This window comes from Carya illinoinensis, chromosome 13 (assembly GCF_018687715.1).
Source record: "Carya illinoinensis cultivar Pawnee chromosome 13, C.illinoinensisPawnee_v1, whole genome shotgun sequence".
In the NCBI taxonomy this organism is placed as follows: Eukaryota; Viridiplantae; Streptophyta; class Magnoliopsida; order Fagales; family Juglandaceae; genus Carya; species Carya illinoinensis.
This window is the reverse complement of record NC_056764.1, coordinates 11,254,615-11,281,794: the sequence shown is the minus strand read 5'-3', so window position 1 is coordinate 11,281,794 and position 27,180 is coordinate 11,254,615. Positions and strand designations below refer to the sequence as shown.

General features: G+C 31.5%; 1 protein-coding gene across 1 annotated transcript; it reads left to right on the top strand.

The window, feature by feature from the left end:
* Positions 1-24,013: 24,013 nt before the first annotated feature.
* Positions 24,014-24,910, top strand: LOC122291444 (zinc finger protein ZAT11-like). The gene has a single exon (XM_043099164.1). It carries the CDS (start codon positions 24,144-24,146, stop codon positions 24,612-24,614), a length of 471 nt encoding a protein of 156 aa, XP_042955098.1. The 5' UTR covers positions 24,014-24,143; the 3' UTR covers positions 24,615-24,910.
* The last annotated feature ends 2,270 nt before the right edge of the window (positions 24,911-27,180 follow it).

Genomic DNA, 27,180 nt, shown 5'->3' with positions numbered 1-27,180 from the left:
CTATTTTTTTCTTTTTGCCAAAAAGTCTCCTCTTTTCCCATCTGCCTACTTTGTCTATAAAGTTAGTTTCACTTTTCTAATTGATTTGTTTTTCTTCCAAGGCTGAAAAAGGAAGATATGTAGTTTTCTAGCAACATTAGAGAGACGTGCATAATATGAGAAGGCTCCCAAGCCGCCAATCTTTCGAAGAGAAGTGGCAATTTCCTACTAATTGCCGCACATGGACCTCATGCGTTACCAACAACTGCACATGGCCTCACATGCCACCCATTCTGGGAGCTTTTCTCACCACACGCGTTGGACCAACGGATTTGCCACCTTTAGATCCTTCAGATTTGACTGTTGTGGTTGCAAAGATTAAGGATGCTACCCGCCCTTGCCCTGCATGGGTGGGGGGCAGGGTTTTCACCTTCAGACCTTGCCCCCGCATCCTGGGGCCAAGGTACCAGCTTCGGTGCTAGGGGCAATAATAGTCACATCTCACTAGGCTAAAAAATTATTCTCAGTCCTAAAAGTGATCAAAAACACATTTTTGGACCCAAATGGAAAAATTCAAATTTTTAAATGACTATAATTAAAAACTATATAGTTTTTAAATTTGCTAGTGCATATTTTTTGTAAGTTATAGTGTAGTAGAATGACTCTTTTACAGGTTGCCCACCCTACCATGAGGGGGCGAAGCGGACATCCCGAGGGGGTGGGGGTATCGAGCCCCATGCGCCTCACAGATTTTGAAGTCCATTGGAGTTGGTCTAAATTGTAATCCGTACATTTTCGCCTCTATTTTACTAATTTCCTTATTGTTTTCTTTACTACTTTTCCCAAACTTTGCTAGGATACTCTTATATCTAAAAAGTTTAGTAAAATATTCAAACCCTTGGCATCCAACAATCACCACCTTCTCTTTGGTCCCTTGGCTGTATCTCTCCACCACAGCCCATGAGCCCTATTTGTTTTTACTTTTGCCCCAGAGCAAGAATCACATGTATTCCTCTAGAATAGTGTGGAGTTTTGCGATGACGTATATTGTGATAGGGTTTGGATTTTTTATCTAACTTTTTATTATATGATTTGTCCTATTTGTATCCCTTAATTATGATATATCGAGCTTACTTAAAAAAATGACAGTCATTTAAGATATGCCACATCTTCTGATGTAACAAAAAATCTAGAGTAGCAAAACTATATTATTTTCATTTTTTCAACATGACCACCAAACTATTAGAATTTTTAATTGCCTCCAAATTATTCCTCATTTACAATTTATCCACTACTGGAATATTCATCAATGAAGATCGAGTCACTACAAGAAATTTGATTTTTAAGGACGAAATTTGGTAAGGATGAAATTTATTTCATCCCTAAAAAGTATTTTGCCTCCAAATGATAAAAGTCTAAACCGTTCGAACCAATAAAATTTAATTCAAATAGATAATTAATCTATTCGAATGCAATATAATAGGTTTGAATGAGTATTACCTTGTTCAAACGGTATTGTTTAATTGTAATAATATATTGTTAAAATTGTAATAATACATATTTTTTCTATTAATTTTTTTTATCATTTTCAAAGTAAATAAAAATGTTTATATATTATATATTATGATTTACAATGAATTAAAATATTTATGAATTAATAAATTAATTTTCTGTAATTAATTTAAAAATATTTTAGTTAAATAAATATTACTTTAAAGATAGTGTCATTTTTTCTATTATCGTGAACATTAAGTATAATGAAAAGAAAATATAATTAACAATAAAGAGGCTAGCAAAAACTAAAAATAAAAACCATACATTAATTACATCCCAAAAGGAGTTAGACGTTCTATATAACATAACAAAAGTAAAATAATAACTAACAATATCTATTTGTTAAGTAAATCAAAATCCTCCTGTAAGGTATATAAGCATCCTTTCAGGTTCTTAAACTTCTCCATGATGGGCTGAATGAAGTCCCTCAATATAATTTTGTGATACTCCGCCAATATATCTCGTATCTCATCCGGAGTAGCCCCAGCAGGCTGTCTCTCAACAGAGGCAGTAGAAGTAGAAGCTAGATCAGTAGGCGGAGGTTGATCCTGTACTGCATGAGCCTTCGGCAAGTGACCCTTGCTCTTGCTAAATGTGATCTTGTTAATGGGCCCCATCTATGGCGACCTCCGCTCAGTCGAAATCACTGTAACCCTCAATTGGAGTAGGGGGTTAGCTATCAGCAGTGCAAATGATAGACTACCTTCACCCGAATAGCTTAACTCTGTTCAAATGCAGAGGAAGAAATATAATGCCAGATCAATCAGCTCCCCCTATGCTAACTGTAACAAAAATTTGGCCCGCTCGATCCTGAAATCAATCTTGTGTTTTTTCGTATCAATGTTATACCCAATAATCAGATTAAGTATTCTGAAAAATGCTATATAGTCGACCTATCAAATCACGTTACTGCCATCATATGGAGGAGCCGAAGGGTCTCGCACTAGCTCACGAACCTGATCGTCTGTGAGACCATCATCAGGTACCTCATCGCCACTCTTACTATCATCTAAGCCAGCATCCAGCTCTGCGGTCTCTACACCCGGCGTTGGCGATGAGGATACAACTGGTGTGTCCTCTCCAGATGGTGCAGTCGCTGCTGTTGCTGCAGGATATGCACCGAGCTCCCGCCGCAGATCAAGAAACTCAGCAATAACGCGAGAAGAGAAGATAATACTCATTCCCTGGACTACTAAGTTGTAGCATAGAGCATCACCAGATTGCTCTCCCATGGCATGGTAAAACTCATTGACCATCTCAGGATATGTTGTGCCCCTCTGCTAACAGATCAGGGTTCATCCACGATTGGTGATGAAAGTCATTCAGAATGATCTCCCGCTCAACTAGTATAGGCCTCACGGCCAGCTAAGAAGGAGCTGCTTCGCTACTTTGGCCTGTCTGGGGTCGGGAACGTTTTCTTCCGCTACTGCTTGCCATTAGAATACTGTTGATCTATAAAATAATTATGAAATCTAATTAAACTGAATTAGAGGAATGATGATGTTGTGCTGCAGTGTTTGGCAACTGCTTATTAGAATGGATTCCAATCCGTTCGAATAAGGGCTGGCAAATATCATCGTTAGTTCGATTGATTAAAATTCAATTCGAATGACCTTAAAATCCATTCGAATGACCTCATAAATTCCATTTAAATGACTCTAAATTCCATTTGAATGGAATTATATTCCATTCGAATGACAATAAATTTCATTCGAATGGCCTTAAATTTCATTTGAATAGAATTTAGGATCATTCAAACGGAACTGAGCCAAACAGACATAGCTGAATCAACTTAGTCCCAAATCTACAATTCTTGGATTCACTATAATCCAAGATTTTAATCGGTAGAAATGATTTAGGAGTGAAGTCTCATCATTTCTACCGATTACTTTTGTGTCATTTGGCCCCAAAACAACAAAATGGGATCAGATTGATTCAAAATCTGACCTCCCCAAAACCAACGAAATTTTTCAAAACATAACAACCATTTAAGCTAGATGAGGACCCATATCTCTTGTTTTAGGAGATTTGAGGACTTGGTCGGAGTTGGTGGCGGCGTTGTGGCTGTGAACGACGGAGGATTCAATCAGACGGTTCGAATGAGAGGATGCACGAAATGAATGGAGAAGAAATTGTATCGCAACTTATATAACGTAATTTTGTTCGAATGGAAAGGGTATAAGTTCGAACAAAAAGGGTATAAGTTCGAATGAATTATATAATAATGAGAAAAAATATATATAAATACAAGAGGTAAAAAAAATATATTTTATATTACTAATACTAGTATATAATACTAATATTAGTACTAATAAAAAATTTCTAGACTAGTATATATAATATAGTATATATAATATATATTAGATAACTATATTATATAGTATAGAGTATTTAATTAAAAACCTATATATATTATAAGTAACTAGTATATATATATAATACTATATATATTATGCATTAGATGAGTATAAAATAGTATTGTGTAAAGCATTGCAGTATAAATTAGTAATATACTAGGTATATAGTAAAACATTGCATTAAATATAAGTATAAAATACATATATTTAATATACTTAGTTTGTATATTAGTAATAAACTAAGTACTTAGAATATATTATAAAGTATTATAGTACTATTAGTTTTCATATATTTATGCTATATGTACTATAATATCACTTAGTATTATACTATTAGTGATACTTAGTATTATACTTATAGTGATACTAATTATAAGTATAACACTATTAGTGCTACTAAATAAAATATTATACTATTAGTAATACTTAATATTATAGATTGATAAAAAACTTAGTATTATACTATTAGTGACACTTAGTATTATATAGTGTATATAGTTTTAACATATACTAATAATAATATTGGTTGTATTATGTGTATATTTATATATTGCTATAATTATCTATTCGAACGAATATCAAAATAGTTCGAATAAAGATAAAGTATGTTCGAACGAATTTTTTTTGTTTGGAGGGAAAATTCGAGCCAAATTATCGGTATACGCTAGAGAATATTCATTTTTTTTTTTGTTTGAACTCTAATATTATTACTTCAAAGGGGAAAATATTGTGGGGAAAATTCGCGATTTTTTTATTTTCGCATTCGAACTTCTAAAAAATCCGTTCGAACGGAAATTTACATATTATTAAGCCGGTCCTTTCACTTCATTTTCACTCGGATTGGAGTTTGAGAGAGAGAGAGCATGGCAAAAGGCTTTGAGAGAATGTTGTGGAGAGAGAGAGCTTGAAAGAAGTGAGAGAGAAAATATTCTTGAGAGAGAAAAGGGGTGCACAAGAGGTAATATGTTTTTCTTTGTTATTTTTCATTCCAATTTTCGTTTACACTTATCTTGATATTTGTTGCATTTATTCCTAAGATAAAACAGAGGTTTAATGTGTTTTATGCATATATATAGGTATTGTGGATTGATTTTTTTATTGGATTGCAAAAATTAGAAGTAAGTTTTTATAGTTTTCTAAGTTATTTAATAATCATATTTAGGGATAATCATATAGTTTTCAATGTATTGTATTGAAATATGCCATCATGTATGTAAAAATTGGGTTTTGTGGTTCAGCTTTTTGTTCTGTTTTATGACTGGTTTTTGGCTTGGTTTCATTCGAATACTCTGAATCCCGTTCAAATTAAATTTACTCAGATTGAATGGAATTTGACTCGAATAGAATTCCGTTCGAACATTTGAAGTGTTTGTTTGAATAGTATCAAACCCTTTAAGCATCCTAATTAAAGTGATTAATACTTAAAATATACTTATAAAATATTTACTTAAAGAATTATAATGTATAATTGAAAATATTTAAGTACTCTAATTAAATAGATTAATACTTAAAATATAATTATAAAATATTTAATTAAAAAATTATAATTAAATATTTGAAAATATTTAAGTACTCTAATTAAAATGATTAACATTTAAAATATACTTATAAAATATTTAATTAAATAATTATAATGCATAATTAAAATATTTAAGCATCAATACTTAAAATATTCTTATAACATATTTAATTAAAGAATTATAATGTATAATTGAAAATATTTAAGTACTCTAATTAAATAGATTAATACTTAAAATATTCTTATAAAATATTTAATTAAAGAATTGTAATGTATAATTGAAAATATTTGCAGTAATCTCATTAAAATGATTAACACTTAAAATATACTTATAAAATATTTAATTAAAGAATTATAATGTATAATTAAAAATATTTAAGCACTCTAATAAAATGATTAATACTTCAAAATATACTTATAAAATATTTAAGTAAATAATTATAGGGTCGACTTCAAAACCTTTAAGGTCCCATCATGTATACTTGTAATGTAATTTTGCAATGTATTTGTGATTTGAAATGTGATTATAACAATTATTATGCTTACTACTGAGCTGTTGAATTTTCTAGTTATTTTACATGCAGTTAAACTTTAGACCCGTTAGAGAGTTGTGGCTAAATATTCTCTTAAAAAATGTTTGGGTACAATTCTTGAATTGTCCAAAGTGGATATTTTGTGATTCTATTATCTATATGGCATATATATTCAGTTAAAACTCTTGTGTTAGTCAATTAAAATTTTGGTTTAGCATTTTCTTACATTCTTCGACTATGTAGTTCATAAGTTTCTCGGCCCATGAATAGAGTCGATGACTTATCATAACTAGCATACTTGGAGAATTATAGGAAAATGCTGCCAAGATTTTTACTAATATACGAGTTTTGGACTGAGTATATATGCAATATAGATGATAGTTTCTTGAATGGGATATGATCAACTACCTTAAAAATAGATGGTAACTAAACACATGTATTCTTGATAGTGTTTATCCCATGAATTGGGTTTTTTATAGATGGATAAGAGTTGGATGTTGTTGGAGATAGACTTGGTCGAAACTATAAGCAATATGCACAAGGGGTGAAATCTTTCTTAAAATTTGCTTGTGGGAGTGTTGAAAGTCGAGGATTTATAAGATGCCAATGCAAGAAGTGCAAAAACCTTAGTTCATATAATATGATCATAGTGGAGGATCATTTATTTGTAAATGGAATTGATCCTAAATTCATATTAAGTTTTATATGGCGAACCATTTTCTAGAGGAGTTAGATTTGGCAGTCATCTCAATCAGATAGATGAATGTAACGAGATCAACACGGAGGACATAAATGTTGATGTTTCTGATAATAGTTATAATAATGGAGAAGATATGACTGAAATGTTAGGGGATCTTAGCACAGACATATTTGGTGCCAGGGATGGAGAATGAACATCTACACAATCATTTGAGGAAATGAAGACTTTGGATCACTTTGGGAGGATGCACAACGAGAATTATACGAAGAGTGCATCCGTCATAGCAAGTTGTCATTAACTATCCGGCTGCTTCATATTAAGTCTATTTGTCGTATTTCTACAAAAGGTCATTGATATGCTGCTTGAATTATTTAAAGAGACTCTCCCACAAGATAACTTAGTACCTCAAAATTTTTATGAAGCGAAGAAATTAAAGTGAGGGTTAGGATTTGATTATAATATCATTCAAGCATGTAAGAATGATTGTGTTATCTTCTGGAAGCAATATGCAGAATTTGATTCATGTCCGGTGTGTCATGAATCAAGATGAACATCAGATAAGCGTAATGTACCCCATAAAGTGCTAAGACATTTTCCGTTGATTCCACGACTTCAAAGATTATTTATTTCCTAGATGACTGCGACATATATGACTTGGCATCACACAAAAAGAGTTCAAAATGATCAATTCCTCACACATCCTGCAGATTCCTTACAATGGAATAAATTTGATGACGAGTATCCATGGTTTGCTAGAAAACCTCGCAATGTATGTCTTGGTTTAGCAACTGATGGCTTTAATCAATTTGGCAACATGAGCACTTCTCATAGCATCTAGCCTGTCATATTAATGCCTTATAATTTGCCACCATGAAAGTGTATGAAAGATCCTTATTTTATGATGACTCTATTGATTCTAGGGCCAAGGTCACCGGGAAATAAAATAGACATATATTTGCAGCCAATGATGGTAGAGTTGTGGGAACAGGGTGTCAATACATATGATGTGGCCTTGTCGCGTGAATTCAAGATGCATGCTGCAGTAGTTTGGACAATAAATGATGTTTCAGCATACAGGAACTTGTTTGGGTGGAGCACAAAAGGAAAAATGGCTTATTTTGTTTGTAACAAAGATACACAGTCTCAGTGGTTAACGAATGGCCAGAAATTATGTTTCATGGGACACCGTCGATATCTACCTTATGATCATAGATGGCGTTCAAATAGAGTAATGCTTGATGGAAGGGTTGAGGGCAGGTCATCACCGCCAGAGTATTCTGGTGGTGATATTCTCACGCAATTAGAAGATGTTCCAGACAATAGATTTGGGAAGGATGCAAGATGTCGAAAGAGAAAACAACAAGCACTAGAATTGAATTGGACAAAAAAAAGTATTTTCTTTAGTTGCCATATAGGTCTACCTTGACACTGTGTCACAATCTAGACGTTATGCATAATAAAAAAAATATATGTGAAAATATTTTGGGTATCCTGATGTCAATACAAGGGAAGACAAAAGATACAGTCAACTCTCGTAAAGATTTGAAAGAGTTGGGAATAAGATCGGAATTGCATTTGTAAGATACTGGGTCGTTAGCTTATATGCCCCTTGGATGATATATACTTTCAAATGATGAGAGAAAGAAATTCTTTGACTGGTTCATGATAATCACATTACCCAATGGTTATGCTTCGAACATGTCAAGATGTGTTCGAGCTTATGATTGGAAGATAACTGGTTTCAAAAGTCATGACTGCCATATATTTCTGCAGTGATTGTTGCTAATTGGTGTGCGTGGAAAGCTTAGTTGAGATATTCATACAGCTCTCACAAAATTAGGGCAATTTTTCAGGAATATTTCCAGTAGAACGTTGAAAGTTGATGTCTTATTAAAAATGGAAGCTGACATTGCATTGATATTGTGTAAGTTAGAGAGTTTGTACCCGCGTTCATTCTTTGATGTAATGGTTCATTTGACTATGCATCTACCTCGTGAGGCTTTAGTTGCTGGCCTCGTTCAGTATAGATGGATGTATCCTATTGAATGGTTTTTAGGAAAACTTAAGTGATCTGTGGGGAATAAGACTCGTCCGGAAGGATCGATCGCAGAGTCATATATTCATAATGAATGGCATACATTTTGTTCAATATATTTTCGTGGGGTTGATACTAGATTTACGAGATTTGATCGAAATTATGAAGGTGAACAAATGAGAGTTTCGTCAGCATTTACCGTGTTTTCCTAGAAAGTACGTCCTATAGGTGCACAAGGGGGCTATGACTTATGTGAGCGAGAGTTTGAAAGAGCTCGATGGATGTCTTGAATAACTATGAAGATATTGAAAACTATTTGAGGTTAGTGATGATCATCTAATTTAATAGTATTTTTAAGTGCATTTATAATAATATAGTATATATTGATACAAATTAATAGTTCACATTAACATACGTAGAAAATATATACAACCACTTAACCAGATATGTTCTTTGGTCTTTAAATGAAACAACATAACCTTTAAACTATAACTAATAGTTGAAAAGTCACAAGCTAAGAGTTGTAATTTTCTACATAGTGTCACTTCACCCTCTATAAATAGAGGATGAGACTCACGAATTTATTAATTCTATTATCTCATTTTTTCAGTCAGTTACACAATTTTGTAGAGAAACTCTGAAAGAAAGACTTCATAATTGCTATCTGCAGTTGGTAACTTTGTTATATCCTGGAGGTGAATTGCTTGTAACCTGGTAGCAAACTCTTTCGAGTGTGGGCAATTATCACCTTAAAGATAGTGTTTTACATGCCTCAAAGTCTCATTTATTTTTTCAGATTACTATATCCACACAACTTTCTTCAACAATTTTAAGGTGATAATCTCAATGGGATTAGAATTTGAAATGACAACTTTCAAGATGATGAATCAAGACTTTTTCAAATTAGATAGGTTTGATGGAACAAATTTTACTCATTGGAAAGACAAGTTGATATTCATTCTTACTACATTGAAGATTTCATATGTTTTGGATTCAAACTTGCCGGTACTTCCATAACCCAAATCTGACGATAATGATCAAATCAAGGTAGAACGCAAGAAGCGCAAAGAAGATGAAGTGGTATGTAGACGGCACATTTTCAATACACTTTTTGATCGTCTCTACGACTTATTTACATCAATCAAGTCACCAAAAGAGATTTGGGAGGCATTGGAATTCAAGTATAGAACCAAAAAGCAAGGTACAGATAAATTCCTTATTATGAAATATTTTGAATTTACAATGAATGATAAAGCTTCTTTGATTGATCAAGTCCATGAATTGCAATTTTTGGTGAATAAATTTCAAGATCTTAATCTTGAAGTTTCTGAACCTTTGCAAGTTGGGGTTATTATTGCCAAACTTCCTCCAAGTTGGAATAATTATAGAAATAAATTTATGCATATAACAGAAGATTTCACTATAAAGCAAATTCAAAAATATTTACGAATTGAAGAGGAAACTCGAATTCATGATAAGAAATTATTTTCTCAAAATGGCTCTAAATTGAATTTTGTTGATGAAAAAAATAATTTTCAAGATAATTTTGGAGGAAACAAGAGAAAATATAATGATTTTTCTAATAATGGTGACAAGTCTAAGAAAATAAAAACTTGTTACAATTGAGGAAAGAAGAGGCACTTTAAGCGTGAATGCATGTTCAAGAAAAAACACAAGAAAGAAAATGGCAATCCCAATATTGCAAATCTAATTTAAAATGAGACATTGAAAATTGTAGCCATGGTCTCTGAAATGCACATTAACATGATTACAGAGTTAAATATAACTACAATAACTGAGTCATTTGATTGGTGGTATGATTTAGGTGCTACAGTCCATATTTGCAATCAGAAATCTTAATTCAAAAATTATAAAGATGCAGTAGATGGACATGTTGTACTAATGTGAAATCACAATTCTGCAAAAGTTGTGGGAAAAGGAACTGTGGAACTTCAGTTCACTTCTGGGAAGAAATTTATTCTTATCAATGTCCTTCATGTCCTAGGAATAAAGAAAAATCTTGTATCTGCAAATTTTTTTTTTGTAAAAAGGGTGTCAAGACCATAATCAAGTCTACTAATTTAATTCTTTCCGACGAGGGAGTGTTTGTTGGAAAATGATACTCTTGTGATGGAATGTATAAACTAAGTATTAATAAAATAAGTTCTGATTCTGCTTATATTGTTGAGTCTTTTATTTTGTGGTATAATCGCTTAGCACATTTGAATTTTAAATCTTTAAAGTTTATGTCAAAACATAGTTTAATTCCATATAATTATGGACATGGTGCTAAATGTGAAATTTGCATTCAAGCAAAAATGACAAAGAAACATTTTTCTAAAATAAACAGAAATACACAATTATTAGTACTTGTGCATTCTGATATTTGTGAACTAAATGGTATTTTAACTATAGGAGGCAATGGTTATTTTATTACTTTTATTGATGATTTCTCAAGATATACATATGTATACTTAATGAAAAGTAAGGATGAGGCCTTCAATATGTTCAAATCTTATAAGTTTGTTGTTGAAAATCAAAAAGAAAGGAAAATTAAGATACTTTGTAGTGACGGAGGTGGTGAATATTTTCCTACTGAATTTTCTTTGTACTGCGAGGAAAATGGCATAATACATCAAACTAGTGCACCCTATACATTAGGGTTGTGCATTTCACCTGTTAGGCTGTTGGACCCGATCAAAATATTTGACCTGACTTGACTTTTATCGGTTTGCATCTAATCGGGTCTCCAACCCATTACATGTAACGGTTTGTATTTTAAACATCAACCTATTCAAGTATAAAAACACAATCCTCAAACCCTAGTTGCCTAGTCCCAAATCATCGACATTCCTCCCAGTCCCCTGGTCGTAACCTCAATCACTCTTGCGGTCGTGATGAATCATTCGTCCTGGGAATACCCGGTGACTTTCATTTATTTTCCTACACTTAAAATGATTTTTCCTATGTAGAAATTAAAACATCTACATGCCTCGGAGTTGGAAGCTTCATATTTAGATCGAAAATGGAGGTTTTGTTGGATCCTGCCTCCTTGGCGACCTTCACCTTTAAGGAATATTAAATAAACATATTTAAATAGGAGGAAGGTTCATCCAATCCACATGGGTTCTTCAACTACTCCACATACAAACAGTACACTGAATATGCTATTGCTCCAGAGTCTAGCTTTTCTCATTTTCTTTTATTTTCTCTTTCCATTAGCCCACGCACCAAGCTTCAAAACTTCTACTTTATCCTTGCTCGTACTACCAACTACATGCATGCACTGACACCTTCCTATATAACATCACCTCCACTACAGGAAATCAAGGACAAAAGACAAACCCAATTGTTCATCAAATCCCACAACACTTGCAGTGTTCGATCTTCTCTCCAGTATGAATCATCTGATTGTGTCATTTCTTGCCCCTTTTCGCTTAATTGGTTATGACCTTCATCGAGTGCTTTAGATTCAAGGTTAGACGTAGACCCAAGCGTAGGATTTTTGCTAATGAAGAAAATGTAAAAGGACTTCTGCGGCTCTGCAATGAAGAAGAAAGGGGCGGTATTTTTAGTTTTATTATTATTATTATTATTATTATTATTATTATTATTATTATTATTATTATTATTATTATTATTTTAAGATCAGTCGGGTCATATAGGTTTAGCCCGATCTTGTTTTGGAGGGGTCGGGTTGGGTCGGGTTGGCGCCTAAAGTGGAGATGTTCGGTTCGAGTCGGGCGCAGACCTGACATTTTGGGCTCAGGTTGCAGGCTTACTATACACCATAGCAAAATGATTTAGCAGAAAGAAAAAATAGGACACTAGTTGATATGTTAAATGCTATGATTTTGAATGCAAAATTGTCTTTTAATTTGTGGGGAGAAGCATTGTTCATGGCATGTTATTTGCATAATAGAATACTTTCTATGAAATTCAAAGTTTCACCATATGAATTGTGGAAATGACGGAAACCAAATCTAAATTACCTAAGGGTATGAGGCTGTTTAGCCTTTAAAAGAGTTCCTGACCCAAAAAGAATAAAGTTAGGTTCAAGGGCAATCAATAGTATTTTTGTAGAATATGCTGAGAATTCAAAAATTCAAAAGCATATAGACTTTAGATTTGGATTATAACATTATAGTAGAATTAAAGGATGTGGAGTTTATTGAAGATAAATTCTATAATGACTCTAAAACTGTATCATACCCTACTTAAATACCAAATTCTGATTTAAGTCGGAAAATGAATTGTATAATTCCTGACACATTGACTGAAGAAGTGAAAGGGTTAGAAAAGAGAAAAGCTTGGATCTAGATTTTGTGTTGTCTCAGGCTATTGTTTTCCTTTTGGAAGGAAATAAAGATGATGTTTTAAATAAGATTCCCATTCTATTAAATATAGAAGAAGATCCAAAAATATTTAAAGAAGTTATGACTTCTAGAGATGTTGCATTTTGGAAAGAGGCTATAAATGATGAAATGGACTCAATATTGTTAAACAATACTTGGGTTTTAGTTGACTTGCCTCTTGGATTAAAACCTATTGGTTGTAAATGGGTATATAGGAGAAAATACAATACAGATGGATCTCTTTAAACTTTCAAGTCCATATTAGTAGCCAAAGGTTTTAAACAAAAGGAGGGCATAGATTATTTTGATACAGATGTCCCAGTGGCTAGATTTACATCCATTAGAGTGCTTATGGCACTGGCTTCAATATATAACTTATATGTACACCAAATAGATGTTAAATTAAAACTACTTTCCTAAATGGTGAACTAGAAGAAGAGGTGGACATTGAACAACCAGAAGGATTTGTAATGCATGGGCAAGAAAAGAAAGTTTACAAATTAATTAAGTCATTATATGGATTAAAGTAAGCACCAAAACCATGGCATGAGAAATTTGATTCAGTAATTTTATTTCATGGATTTAAGCATAATAATGCTGATAAATGTATTTATTCTAAATTCACAGATTGTTATGGTATAATAATATGTCTTTATGTGGATGACTTTCTTATATTTGGAACAAATATGAAAGGAATATCTGAAACTAAGAAGTATTTATCTTCAAGATCCAAAATGAAGGATCTTAATGAAGTTGACACTATTTTTAGTGTCAAAGTAAAGAAACATAGTGGGGGTTATGCTTTATATCAATCTTATTAAGAAAATCCTTCTTAAATTTCAACATCTAGGAATTAAAGAAACAAATACCTCATATGAATCTTCATTTAAATTGACTGAGAATGCTGATAGAGTGGTTGCTTAGTTAGAATATGCTCGTGCAATTGGTAGTTTAATGTATGCAATGCATTGCACTAGGCTAGATATTTCCTTTACAGTGTATGTAAACTTTCTAAATATACAGGTAATCCTAGTTCGGAGCATTAGAAAGCAATTGGTAGAGTCCTTGAGTACCTTAAAAAAACTAGTTCGTTAGGACTATATTATACCAAATTTCCTGCTGTACTAGAAGAATATTGTGGTGCTAGTTGGATTACTAGAACAAGTGATAATAAGGCTACGTTTGGTTGAGTTTTCACACTTGGTAGTGGAGCTGTTTCATGGGCTTCTAAGAAACAGATGTGTATTTCACATTCTACTGTGGAATATGAATTTGTAGCCTTGGCGGCAGCAGCAGGCAAAGAGGCAGAATGGCTGAGGAATTTGTTATTTGACATAAAGTTGTGGCCACAACTGATGTCTGCCATTTCTTTGCAATGTGATAGTGAAGCTACTATGTGTAAGGTTTATAGTAAAGTCTATAATGGAAAATCTAAACATATTAGCTTAAGACATGAATATGTCAAACAATTAATAAGTGATAGAATTATCGCTATTGTATATGTGTGGTCAAGTAAAAACTTGGCGGATCCTTTCACAAAGGGACTCGAGAGATTTGGTGAATAGTACATATAGTGGAATGGATTTTAAACTTTTTTTTTCAAAAAAAAAAAAGTCACCTGTAATAGGAACCCAACCTTACACTATTAATAAATAGTTTAAGGTTTAATGGGTAATAACAAGTTATAGTTAAGTGGCTGAAATGACACTAAAATTTAATTTAATGTGAGAAATCCTTCCAGGATGGTTAGTGCCGGCTGTTACGCTAAATGTAGGATGAGTATTATGCTCTTAATAAAGTTCAATAGTTGAATTAGTGTTTGAAGTAACAGAGACATAAAAGGAACTTTAACTAAGTGAACATAAGAGGTGGGGATAACTTCTAACAAAAGTTTAAGGTTTACTTTTGTAAATGGTCATGAATGCCAGGATGGAGCACGTGTATTAGTATAAATAATTAGTGAGTTTGTTAAGAATTTGAGATGCTTACACTAATTAAATGTTTAACTCGAGAGATACCTTCTTGTATGCATGAAGATATCAGTATGTGAATTTATTAAATGTGGGTTATTATATATTTTAGTGAACCATTATCTCAAAGAGATGCATTAGTTCAGTAGTAATGATGTATTGTTTCAAATGAAATGGTCAGAGTTTGAAATTCCACAAGTGCACTTTCATTTATTTTGTGGAATAAGTGAAGTGTTGGACTTGGATAGACACATTACTTGGGCCGAACATGTGGGGTTGAAGAGACACCACGCATGGGCCTAATCGGTTGGACTGAAGAGACATGATGATTGGGTTGAAGGGGCACCATGCATGGGTTGAACTGGCCCGTCTAAAGACCCACTTGAATGAGTGCAATGCTTCAAAATAATTTCAACAGAAATGTTGAATAGGTATGGTTCAAACCAGTGACCTTCCTTTAGGGAGAGAGGTGTCCAACCACTTGACTAGATATGTTCTTTAGTCTTTAAATGAAACAACATAACTTTTAAAGTATAACGACCAGTTGAAAAGTCCCAAGTTAAGAGTTTTGATTTTTTTTTATATGGTGTCACTTCACCCTCTATAACTAGAGAATGAGACCCATAAATTTATTAATTTCATTCTCTCATTTTTTCAGCCACTTACACAATTTTGTAGAGAAATTCTAAAGGAAAGACTTCAGAATTACTATTTACAATTGGTGGTTTTGTTGTATCCTGGAGTTGAATTGCTTGTAACCTGATAGCAAACTTTTTCTAGTGGGGGCAATTATCACCTTAAAGATAGTGTTTTAAATACCTCAAAATCGTATTTATTTTTTCAGATTATTGTATATACACAACTTTCTTCAATAAGGGTGGGGTTTCCTCGAACTAGACTGGACTGATTGAACTGTGAAAATATATATTTGTAATTTTTAAATATATTTTATATATTATTTTATATAATAATTGTAAAATTAAATACGTAATTTTAATCTAATTTATTATTATTGATCATATAAAATAATTTTTTTATTGAGTTAGTTATATAATCCATATTAATAATTCACTTAATTTTAATTTAGTCCTTTAAATAATTTTTTTATTAATTTATTTGAAAAAAGAAGAAAAAAAAAAGAAAATTTGACTGAATTGAATGGACCGATAGCTACCACTCCTGTCTGTTCCCTATGGATATTCAGTCTAGTTCGGTTTGAAAAAAATGATGGATAAAAAAATTTCGATCCATCACCCGGACCAGACCAAATTGACCAATTTACAACCCTAGTTGATACAGTATCATTGCTCTTGTAAAAAGAACACACATACTTCTTTGTCTTTGTCTCATAACCTCCTTTTAGGTCTGTGAGAGAATATTTAGGTGTCATTTGATTATGTAGTTAATATGATATGAGATAATATATTTTAAATAGTAGTGAGATTTTTTAATTAAAATCAGATGAGACGATTTATAAAAAAATGTATGTTTAGATAGTGAAATGAGATAAGATGGTTTTAACTTTTTAGGAATTTAATAAAGTGGTGGGTTCCACCAATTATTGATAAGTATTTTTAATTGAATAATGTTAGTATGCATCCTCATTTTAACCACTCATGTATTAAATTATTTTTTTATTGATTAAGGATGTTACTTTTTGTGTATTGGTAATTTTTTATTTTTTAAAAAATATTTAAACATGTTTAAAAAATATTTGAAATAAAAAGTAAAAATGAAAAAGAAAAGTGTAATTTGCACTAGGGGCACACCAAGTGGACAAATTGAGAGGACATGGTAGCACTACCTTTTTTAATTATTGGGTGGAAATATTGTGAATATATTAAAAATAAGTAATATCTATTATTAATTTAAAAACTCATAAATATTTTGACTTTTCCAAAATATATTTTTATATGATTATAAGATGACCTATTTATTATACTATATTTTATAAAATTTGAAATATATTTTTCTAATTATATATTACAATAAAATAAAAAAATTATAATAGATAATTATATATATGTAGTAGTTAGCATTACTATAGAATTACTGTAGCATTAGTTGAAAAATTAGAGATTAGATAAGATTTTTTTTTTCTTAACTGTTTGGATAAGTAGATAAAAGATAAAGTACAACTCAGATGAGATAGTTTCATCTATACATCCAAACCGGGCCTTAGTTAAATAGAAATGCTTTAATTAAAAAAAAGATTTTGTACAAATAAATTCATAAAGTGAGATAATTTGATAGTTGTATGTTAGGTTGTAAAGTTTTTTTTATTATAAAATAAATTTAATATATTATATAAATTAATGTCAATTTAAATTTATTTTTATAAAATCTCTTTGTAAAAGCAACAACTCTCTTTATTCAAAAAACTTAAACCGATACAGAAAGATTTGTTTAGGATTTGAACCGTGACCTCGAGTTTATAAGCCTTGTGAGCTACCAAGCTTGTCTCCAACCCTGCGAGGAATAGAAAAATTGGGAACTAGTGGATATAATAGAAATTGGGAACTAGTGGATATATACTTAAATTTTATAATTTTTTTTCAAATTATAGGAGGAAAAAAAAAAAAGAAAAATGATAGTATGATTATCAAATATGCTTACTAAATGTGCTTATTCATATATATATTTTTATTTTTTTCTTAATAGTTAAAGAAGTAACTAGCAGTGAATTTATATATTTTTATTTTATTTTATTCTTAATAGTTAAGGATGTTTAAAAATTACTTAAAAAAAATTAAAAGAATTAAACAACTCATTTGTACTAATGTGCACTTTTGATAGCCACTCTAGCATTATCGAAAAAAAAAAATCTTCAATTATTTGTCTGTCATCTTTAATTTCTTTCCATCCACATTTTCTCTCATACCAAACGGGATGACTAAAGACCCATGATCATTCCCCAGTTTTCCCTGGTCATTTCTAGAGACTCTAAGCGAGTTTACCAAATTAACGAAATGGACATCAGTTTGAGTATCTTTCTACATCTCTTTAGTTTATGGGTAAAACAATAGTCGAGTCCACAGGATTCTAAAAAATACAAGAAAATATTGCAGGCAGAGATGGGATAATAGATCATCAAGTTGACTAGCTAATCTCTACAACTAATCTCTACAACAGCACGAGTATAATGCACAAACCGACTGCCTAATATAGCCCAAGTGAAGTCAGCTAGAATTAAACTAAAAATTGTGTAAATTGTCTTGCCCACCACGCATGCATTTGCCATTTGGCATCATGGCTGACATGTGACATGTGATCAGAGATGGAGAAATTGGTACTCTATTGACTTTGGACTCATAAATATAATATTAATTGTTCCGAGTAAACTTCTTTGAACTACTTATACTATGATGCGTTGCATTTGTCTTCGATCTGTTTCAAGCTTTCAGCGCTCAACACGCGCACGCAATCAATTCAATGACTGTTAAAAAGTGTAATTAAACAGTACTTAATCCGTGTGCATGGTTTGGTGCCGCCATGTTTATCGTTTTCAAAAAGCTGCACACGAAACATGACAAAATCTAGAATAGTCCTCTTTTAACCATCCCATTTTTATGTGATACACGATATTATAAAATAAATTTGAAGAATCGTGTGAACTCACGTTATCTATAAATTTATTTTTATAATTTTTTTTATGATTATAGTATTTTCTTTTAAAAAAATAATTATAGAACATCTGATGCGTTTTTGGATAATATTAAAAAATTTATGTGTCACATTATCATGCTTTTTTTAAAGTGTGTAAAGCTATTACCTAAGTATTCACTAATTTATATTATTATTTTAAATTTCTTGACAATACAGTTAAAATATTTCGTTTTCATAATCTAGTTGGTATAGAGAAGACTTTTATTTCGTACCGATTTAAATTTTGGTCTATACTGATCGATATTTCAATTTTTATTTTTTTTTAATTCTTTAAATTGCTAGCTCTTTTTTTTATCTCTAATTCAGATTAGACTATTTATAATTTATATATATGTATTTATATATAATTTATTCATATTTAACTATTCTAAAACCTTGATTAATACGATATTTAAAACTTTGCTTTTATATTATGCATACACGTTATTAAAAGATTTGGTCTCTTTCATACTAATTTCAAAAGGCACTTAAAAAAGGAATGCAAGTAACTGGAAACTGATAAGAATTTTCCTGGCCATTCCAACTGCAATAAAGCAACCTTGACCCACATATAGCAGCACAAGGAACTTAGTGTATTCTGCGGCTCATATTGAGGAAACATATATTTAGAAAAAATAGGCTGATATTGGAGTGGAGTGAGGGGACACGATACAGGGATATTTTAAGATTTTTTTAAAACCACCTGTACAATTAGGGTTAGTAAAAGGCATATAATGTAACCTTAATTTTATATAATAAAATTTTAGCTACAGCCCACTTCTGTAAATGTAAATATACTGTCAAATTATGTTAAATCTCTGTATTATTTTAATTTTTCTTTTCTATACAATTTATTATAATTACCACACGTTTTCACAATAGAACTGGATGAAATTTATCGATGATCGGCAGAAAGCGAAAGTTTGATAAAAGAAACGAACGTTCAAGTTGGCAGGCCTATAAATTCTAGAAACAGCCCCAGTTTGAAAAACAGTACATAATTCATGTTTTTTCAAATTGGATCGATAAATCGTACGTACGTACACTTTGACACATATATACATGATTAATCACGGCAGAAGAAGGCACTCGAAGTCTTGAAGGTTAGTTGGGGAGTAGGACTTTAGCTAGGAAACTGAGCAATGCTAATCACAATCCGTCGTGGAAGATGCATGCATTATTCATATTGTTGGCATCTCAGGGTGATTGTTGTCACTTATATCGACCGATACCACATGTTTTAGATAATTGTTTTTATATAAATTAGTTAGACGAAAATCATTTAAATGAAATAACTTTAATTTGATATATTTTAGTGTGACTTATTTTTTAAAAAAATATCTCAATTTTATTGATAAACGTTGACTTGTGGTGGAAAAATATATAACCAAAATAAGGTAGTTACAATAGTGTAACACTCCGCTATCTAGGTTTAAAAATAAAGTTATTTTTAAAAATTTTTGTAAGTTGGAGTGCTACTACTTAACATTAATTTAAAAATATTTCTTTTATTCTAAAGGAAGTGTCAAGTATAAAAATTCTTTATAATAAATAAATTTATTTTGAATTAAAATATTGAAAACATAAATGAGAGAGTGCAGAATCATTTATTAAAATTTTTTAAAAATTGGTGCCATAAAAAAATCATAACTTAAAATCTCAGTACATAATCTAGGCCACTATCGAGCTTCCATGGACTAAGTCCCGTTTTGTAACACTACCTCCATAAATATTCTGATCTGGGATGGTTTAAAAATATTAAAAAATTAAAATGAGTCGATGACTCAATAAGAAACTCATAATAATATAAACATAACTTCCCCTATTAATGTAGCAAAGGAAGCCAACTGTGAAGTACTCTGGCGTACGATAGTGGATCACACTTGAGTCAGTAGCTTGCAGTGAGCCTTGCACGCCCACTCTGAAACTGCATTGGTACCATGCATCTGAATGTCTATTTGATTAATTGTTATGAGTTTATCTTACACTTGATCTTATAAAAACTTATGTGTCTTATGTAATGTGAGATACATGAGAGATATAATACATACATAACCATAATATACGGAATGAATGAAACATGATGAATGACGGGCTTGCAAGTATCAATAAATATGGTACGTAAACACTGACTTTGAAAGAATTGATTTTAATAATAATATATATAACTAGTTAATGTATGTTAATCCTAATTTATGATTAAACTAGTTACTTTATAGTGTTGCTTCTTAAAATTTTCGACGCAACATCAATCACAGTGCTAGATTGTGAGGTTTATAGTTTTTTTTTTTTTGTTTCAAATAACATGCATATGGGAGATATCCATAGAGAGATTTAGGAGATGGAGACAACCAGCTTGAGTTAAACTCGGTTAAAAAGTTTTAACGTGAAGATGAATTGTAAAGTTGAATCCCTATTGGAATAGGATGCCAACGAGTTTGAGTTCGAATTAGACTCGATCACGATTATTCAAGAATAGAGTCTGAATTTAAAAATATGATCTAATAGTTCAGTTAATGTAGAGTTGACAGCAACTGAGACTGTGTAAGGAATTTCAATAAATGATGAGTTTAAATTAAAATAAATTTTTAATAACCAATCTTTAAATTCTGAAATGAGTTTAACTCATTTAATAAATAATAAAAAAGATTTAACATAGTTATTGAGTTTAATTAAAACTCCTAATCAACTTCAATAATTTATCACTTATATGCTTATCCAATATAACTCATTAAATATAATTTAAGCCTAATAAACATTATTAATATCTCGATCTTAAAATTATTGACCGCGTTGTTACAAATAGAAATCTCAAAATCATCAAGTTCTTAGAAAAAACATTATTAACAAATACCAGCCGGAAGATACAATATAGAGTTTTTTTAAAGTCAAAACATTATAATTTCATGCCGTTTTCTAAGCATTCACACGATGATTCGCCAAATACAAAAACCATGTCTACAACGACTCGGTAGTGTAAGAAAGCTCCATTTGCAACATCACTCAAGACCACTAGACCTAAGAAATTACACTGCATGTGATAGTTGCGTGTATAATTATATGCTTGACATTTTTCAAAGGATAAGAAAATTTCTATGATATTTTATTAATAACCTTAGCCTATGGTAGAGGAAAATATCTTAAAATGACATCATATACTTAACATATAAATAAATTCACTACGCGTATGTGGTGTTGAGCTTGAACCATATTAATCTTCTAGAATTATTAGCCCATGGACAATAATATAAAGATTTGTGCCTGGCTACCGCCCAACAATGACCGTTGGCGTGCCGCCTAGCAAATTTGTGATTTTTTTATTTTTTTGTATTTTTATTTTCATATATTTTTTAATATATTTAAGTAGTTCTAAAAAATAAAAAAAAAATACATCTGTATATTAAAAACTATTTCTTAAATTATTAAATAAAAAAATAAAAAAAAAAATACTAAAAGTTACACTTGAGCAGTACAATGCATTTTTATAATATAAATTATTTTAAGGACAATAGTTTTATTCATAATAATTTTAAGGACAATGATACATTCCAACCGGTTAACAACCGGTTTATAATTAAGTTAATACAATTATTTTAGAATTGTATCAGTTTACCACTAATAAAATTAATAAAATTGTTTCTTTTTTATTATTTTATTTTAAATACTTTTTTTAACATTTTTAACTATTAAAAAATTAAAAAAATACATTTAACTTTACTAAGAATCATTTTTTTAACAACTAAGTAAAAAAGTTAAATTAAAATAAAAAAAAATATTCTAACGATAATTTTAAAAAATAACATTAAAGAAGTTAAGTAATATTTTACTTTATAAAATTATAAAACTCAATGTATATAATTATTTTATTAATTTTTTAAACTCTTCTAAAACTTAAGAGCATTTATTGTATTTTTTGACTATTAGATATAAAACACACTTGCAATGGATTATCTACTGACAAAATTTGTAGTTTTTATCTACATTATCTGTAAAGAAAAGATCAAATTTGGTCTACACTGTACAATGAGTAAATCTTATTTTATTATTGTTTATAACACTCTTTCTCTTCTCTATATCTACATCCACAAACTTTCATAAGTTTCTTTAAATTAAATAGCAAAATGTGATAAAATAAAATAAACTAATAATTAATAATAATAATATGAAAAAATAAAATAAATTAATAATTAAAAAAATTAAATATTTTTAAATTATTAATTACTCATTACTATATAATAAATAAATAGATATCCAATGTGAAAATTTTATGTGAATAGCTAAAGTTAAATTTATCTTATATTATTTTATTGTTATATAATAAAAAAATAACTATTCCAATGTGGAGACTTATATAAATGAAATAACTAAAATCTAAATTTATCTTACATTCATTAAAATTATTCTTTACATATGCATAATCCATTAACAATGCTCTAAGAGCATTGTTACCAGAATAGCTATATCTAAAAATAAAGTAACTTTTTAACTATTTGAGATAAAAGTAGCTTGCATTGAATTATCTAATTTCAAATTTTTTAGCTTTTAGCTACAGTAAATGTAAAGTCATAATCAAATTTAATAGTTACTGTACAAGGGGAAAATCATTATTTAATTATTTTTCTGGAACTCTCCCTCTCTCCTCTGAATATTTTCAAAATGTTTGGTAGAGTAAAATATGATTGGATTAGAAAATGGACTACATATAATTGAAAAATATAATTTTTTAACCCATAATTTAATTAGAATATGATTACTAATTAATATATAATAGGTAGAATAGTAAAATATGATAAAATAAAATAAATTAATAATTAAAAAAATACATATTTTTTAATTATTAATTATTCATTATTATATACTAAATAAATAGATAATTCAACGTAAATATTTGATGTGAATAATTAAAATAAAATTTATCTTATATTATTTTATTATTATATAATAAAAAATAACTATTTTAATATAAAAATTAATATAAATAAATTAATTTAAATTTAAATTTATCTTATACTCATCAAAAATATTATTTATATATTTATAATCTATTGGCAATTCTTTAAGTTATGAACTGGACCAGTTCAAGGCTATTATTATTCTAATTTTAATTACTATATTTTTATATCTTTATTCTGTAGACTCGTACCGTACACACTACACGGCCCCTTTCCCAAGGAATCTACGTACCTTCCTTCCGCTACGCGGTCTCAGGAAAAGTAAAGCAACGCGCTGACGCACGCTTCACAGTTCACACCCCATACCAAACCTATTCGTTACCTTACTCCCCAAGAGATCAAACTACGGCCTTCAAAACTACGCGTCAGCACTTAAGTCATACTTTGCCACTCTACCTCTGTGTCTCTGTGTGATACGTGTGTGTGTATATATATATATATGTTGGGGCAAACAATTCTTCCATTCCATTCAGAAATCTAGCTAGCTTCTTCTTACTTAGGAAGTTTCACACACGTATATTTACATCTCTTGAAGTCGGTGGCCATGAAGAGAGGCAGAGAGGATGGAAAGCTCGAGACCGAAGACATCGCCAATTGCTTGATGCTATTATCCAGAGTCGGTGAAACTACTGACTTGAACAGAAAGTCTAGCACTCCTTCTTTCGTATGCAAGACGTGCAACAGGCAGTTCCCGTCGTTCCAGGCCCTGGGAGGCCACAGAGCCAGCCACAAGAAGCCGAGGCTGATGGCCGGAGACCTTTTCCATAGAGTCCCAACCTCGCCCTCGAAGCCGAAAACCCATGAGTGCTCCGTTTGTGGGCTTGAGTTCCCGATTGGACAGGCGCTGGGGGGCCACATGAGGAGGCACAGGGCGGCCGTCATGAGTGAAGGTTTGGTGATTAAACATGCAGCGCTGCAGCCGGTGATGAAGAAACCGAGTAGCAAAAGGGTTTTGTTCTTGGATTTGAATTTGAACCCGCTGCAGGGAGATGACCTCAAGTTGTGCAGTTGGTGATGATGATCATGGGGGAGTTAGATTAATGTTTTGGTACGGTTGAAGTACTTTTGTATATATATATATATGTATGAATATCGCTTGAACGTTGAACCGAGATGGTCTACAAATTAGATACAATCCCCACATGAGAATTGCAGAAGATTCAGATAGGGGTATAATGAAATTGCTGCGATTCAATCGGGAAATTATAAAAGATTAGTGTAGTTTAGCCATTCTCTCTCTTTTTCTTTTTCTTTTTCTGTTAATTGTAATCCGCGAGTTATATATGTAATGGGTTTTTTTATTCATGTTCATATGATAGAACACAAAAGATATAGACCAGTTGTTTTTTTTTTTTTTTTCTTTTTCTAGATATTTTTTACTTTCTCAAAGGTTTGTTATATAATCATAATTGTTAGGGATAATTGTTATTAACCAAATCAAGTGTTTTGATTTTCATAATTAACAAATCAAACAATTTCATTTTTATAATTATCAAATCAAGAGACTTGAATTTGATAATAATCAAAATATTTACATTATCTTATCTTCAGGTTGCTTTGTATTTAAACACACTTAGGGGCACTGCACCCCTTGAAAGGGGGTGCCCTATCTGATCGCATGGGTAAGGTGGACAATTTGGGCCTTCGAACCTTAGCACCATCTCCCTTGGGCGAGTGCCCCCGTCTGGATGCTCGGAGGTAGATTAGCCCCCCATTCTGTCCACCACCTTGTCCAACATTGCATTACACGGCTACATAATACATTATACAATTGTTACATAATTAAATCTTACAAAAAAAAAAAATCCAACAAAATCACACAAAGCATTACAGAATATAAATCTTACAAATCTAAATATAAACAAAAAAAAAAAAAAACCTAAAATATCGATAAAATCTAACAAATCAAAGAACAGACCCATTGGCCACCGTCGTGGTCATGGGTCATACAGATCTGTGAGTAGATTTGTATAGCATATGGTCGTGGCCATGTGTAATTAAACTTATAGACCTATCACAGATGGACACACCTATGGTCGCAATCATTAGTTATTACCCACGATAACAAAGTTACGAAAAGAAGTTCTCTCATCTTTGCTAGCTTAGAGGAGGAGGAGAAGAAGATGGTGGCCGTGGGCATTGGCATTGAGGAGTGAAAGCCTGACAGATGAGGAAGAAAACTTATAAGAGAAGAGTGGAGAAGAGAAGGAGGGAAGGGAGGGTCTCAAAGTTTAGAGAGAGAGAGAGAATGTGATATTTTTAATTTATACATAGAGTTTTGTAACCCTCTTATGAAACCACACCACTTTGGGAATATCATTTTATTATAAACCTATTTATATGTGTGTGTGTGTGTGCCGAATGAGGGATTTCCTAGGTAGGCCTAGACCAAGCCCCATCCCTGCATGGCTTCGTCATGCAAGCGGATGCCCTGCAACCTAGTGCTAATGGGCAAGGAGTTGGACGAGGGGGAAGATGTTATAAAGCTAATTTTTGATTTTAAAATCAGTTTCAAGACCATCAATGTTATTGGCTTTAGGGGTGGGCGTCGGGCCATCGCATTTTGCCCAATCACCCCCCTAGTTTGGCCCTCGCCTAGGGTGGGTGGGGTACCCATCCACACATGGTAGGTGTGTGCGCATTTAGATGCGGAGGAATAGGGCCCAGGCTGGGCCTAAGCCTGCTCGAGTTTTTACATGTCACTTGTCCACCTAGCCCTATATATATATATATTTAGAAAATAATTTTTTAATAAAATGACATCGTTTGGGTCCTATTTTTTGTTTCAAAACACACACACACACACACACACACACACTCTCTCTCTCTCTCTCTCTCTCTCTCTCTCTCTCTCTTCTCATGGGCAATGGGCAGATAGCCCTAAGGTCAATTCATCCTAGGAAGCTGGATGGACGTGGCACCTACCCATGGGAGGTGAGGCTGGCCCCGTCTCCCCCCGACCATGTGGGGGTGGGGTGCGAGGTTGTGGGCTCCCTATTGGCTTTAGAACCAAGTGTCACATTTAATTAGTACCTTCACTCATCAAGGGAAAAAACAAATGGTAAATTTTGTTGTAAGTAGTGGATTCCTCCTCCAACTCTCTACCTTTTTCATGGAAAAAGATATCTCCATATTGAGTGAATGAGAAAGAACCCACTCTCTCAAGGTGACCCCTAAACAAATAGAGGAAAATGAGTTGAATCCAAAAATTTGGATTCCATTCATATATAAATGTACTTGAACGAATAGTACGTTACAATAAATTAGTTACAAAAATCCGTTTTTTTTTTTGTAGTCACTACTCTATCTCATAATATTAATTTGAATTTTTCAAATAAATAATTAGTGAAATTGAGCATATATGAACCTAGAGTGCATATCCAGGTGCAGGAACATAGACTTCATGAAGTCTAATATATAATAATTAGTGAAATAACCATTTTCACGGATGATCAAGTTTTCCTATAAATTGAATTGAGTTCTGCTACTCGTATCGATAGGAGCATCAACAAATATATATTTTTTTCCTTATTTTATCTATTTTTAAATAATTATTTTAAAAAAGAATAAAAATTCAATAA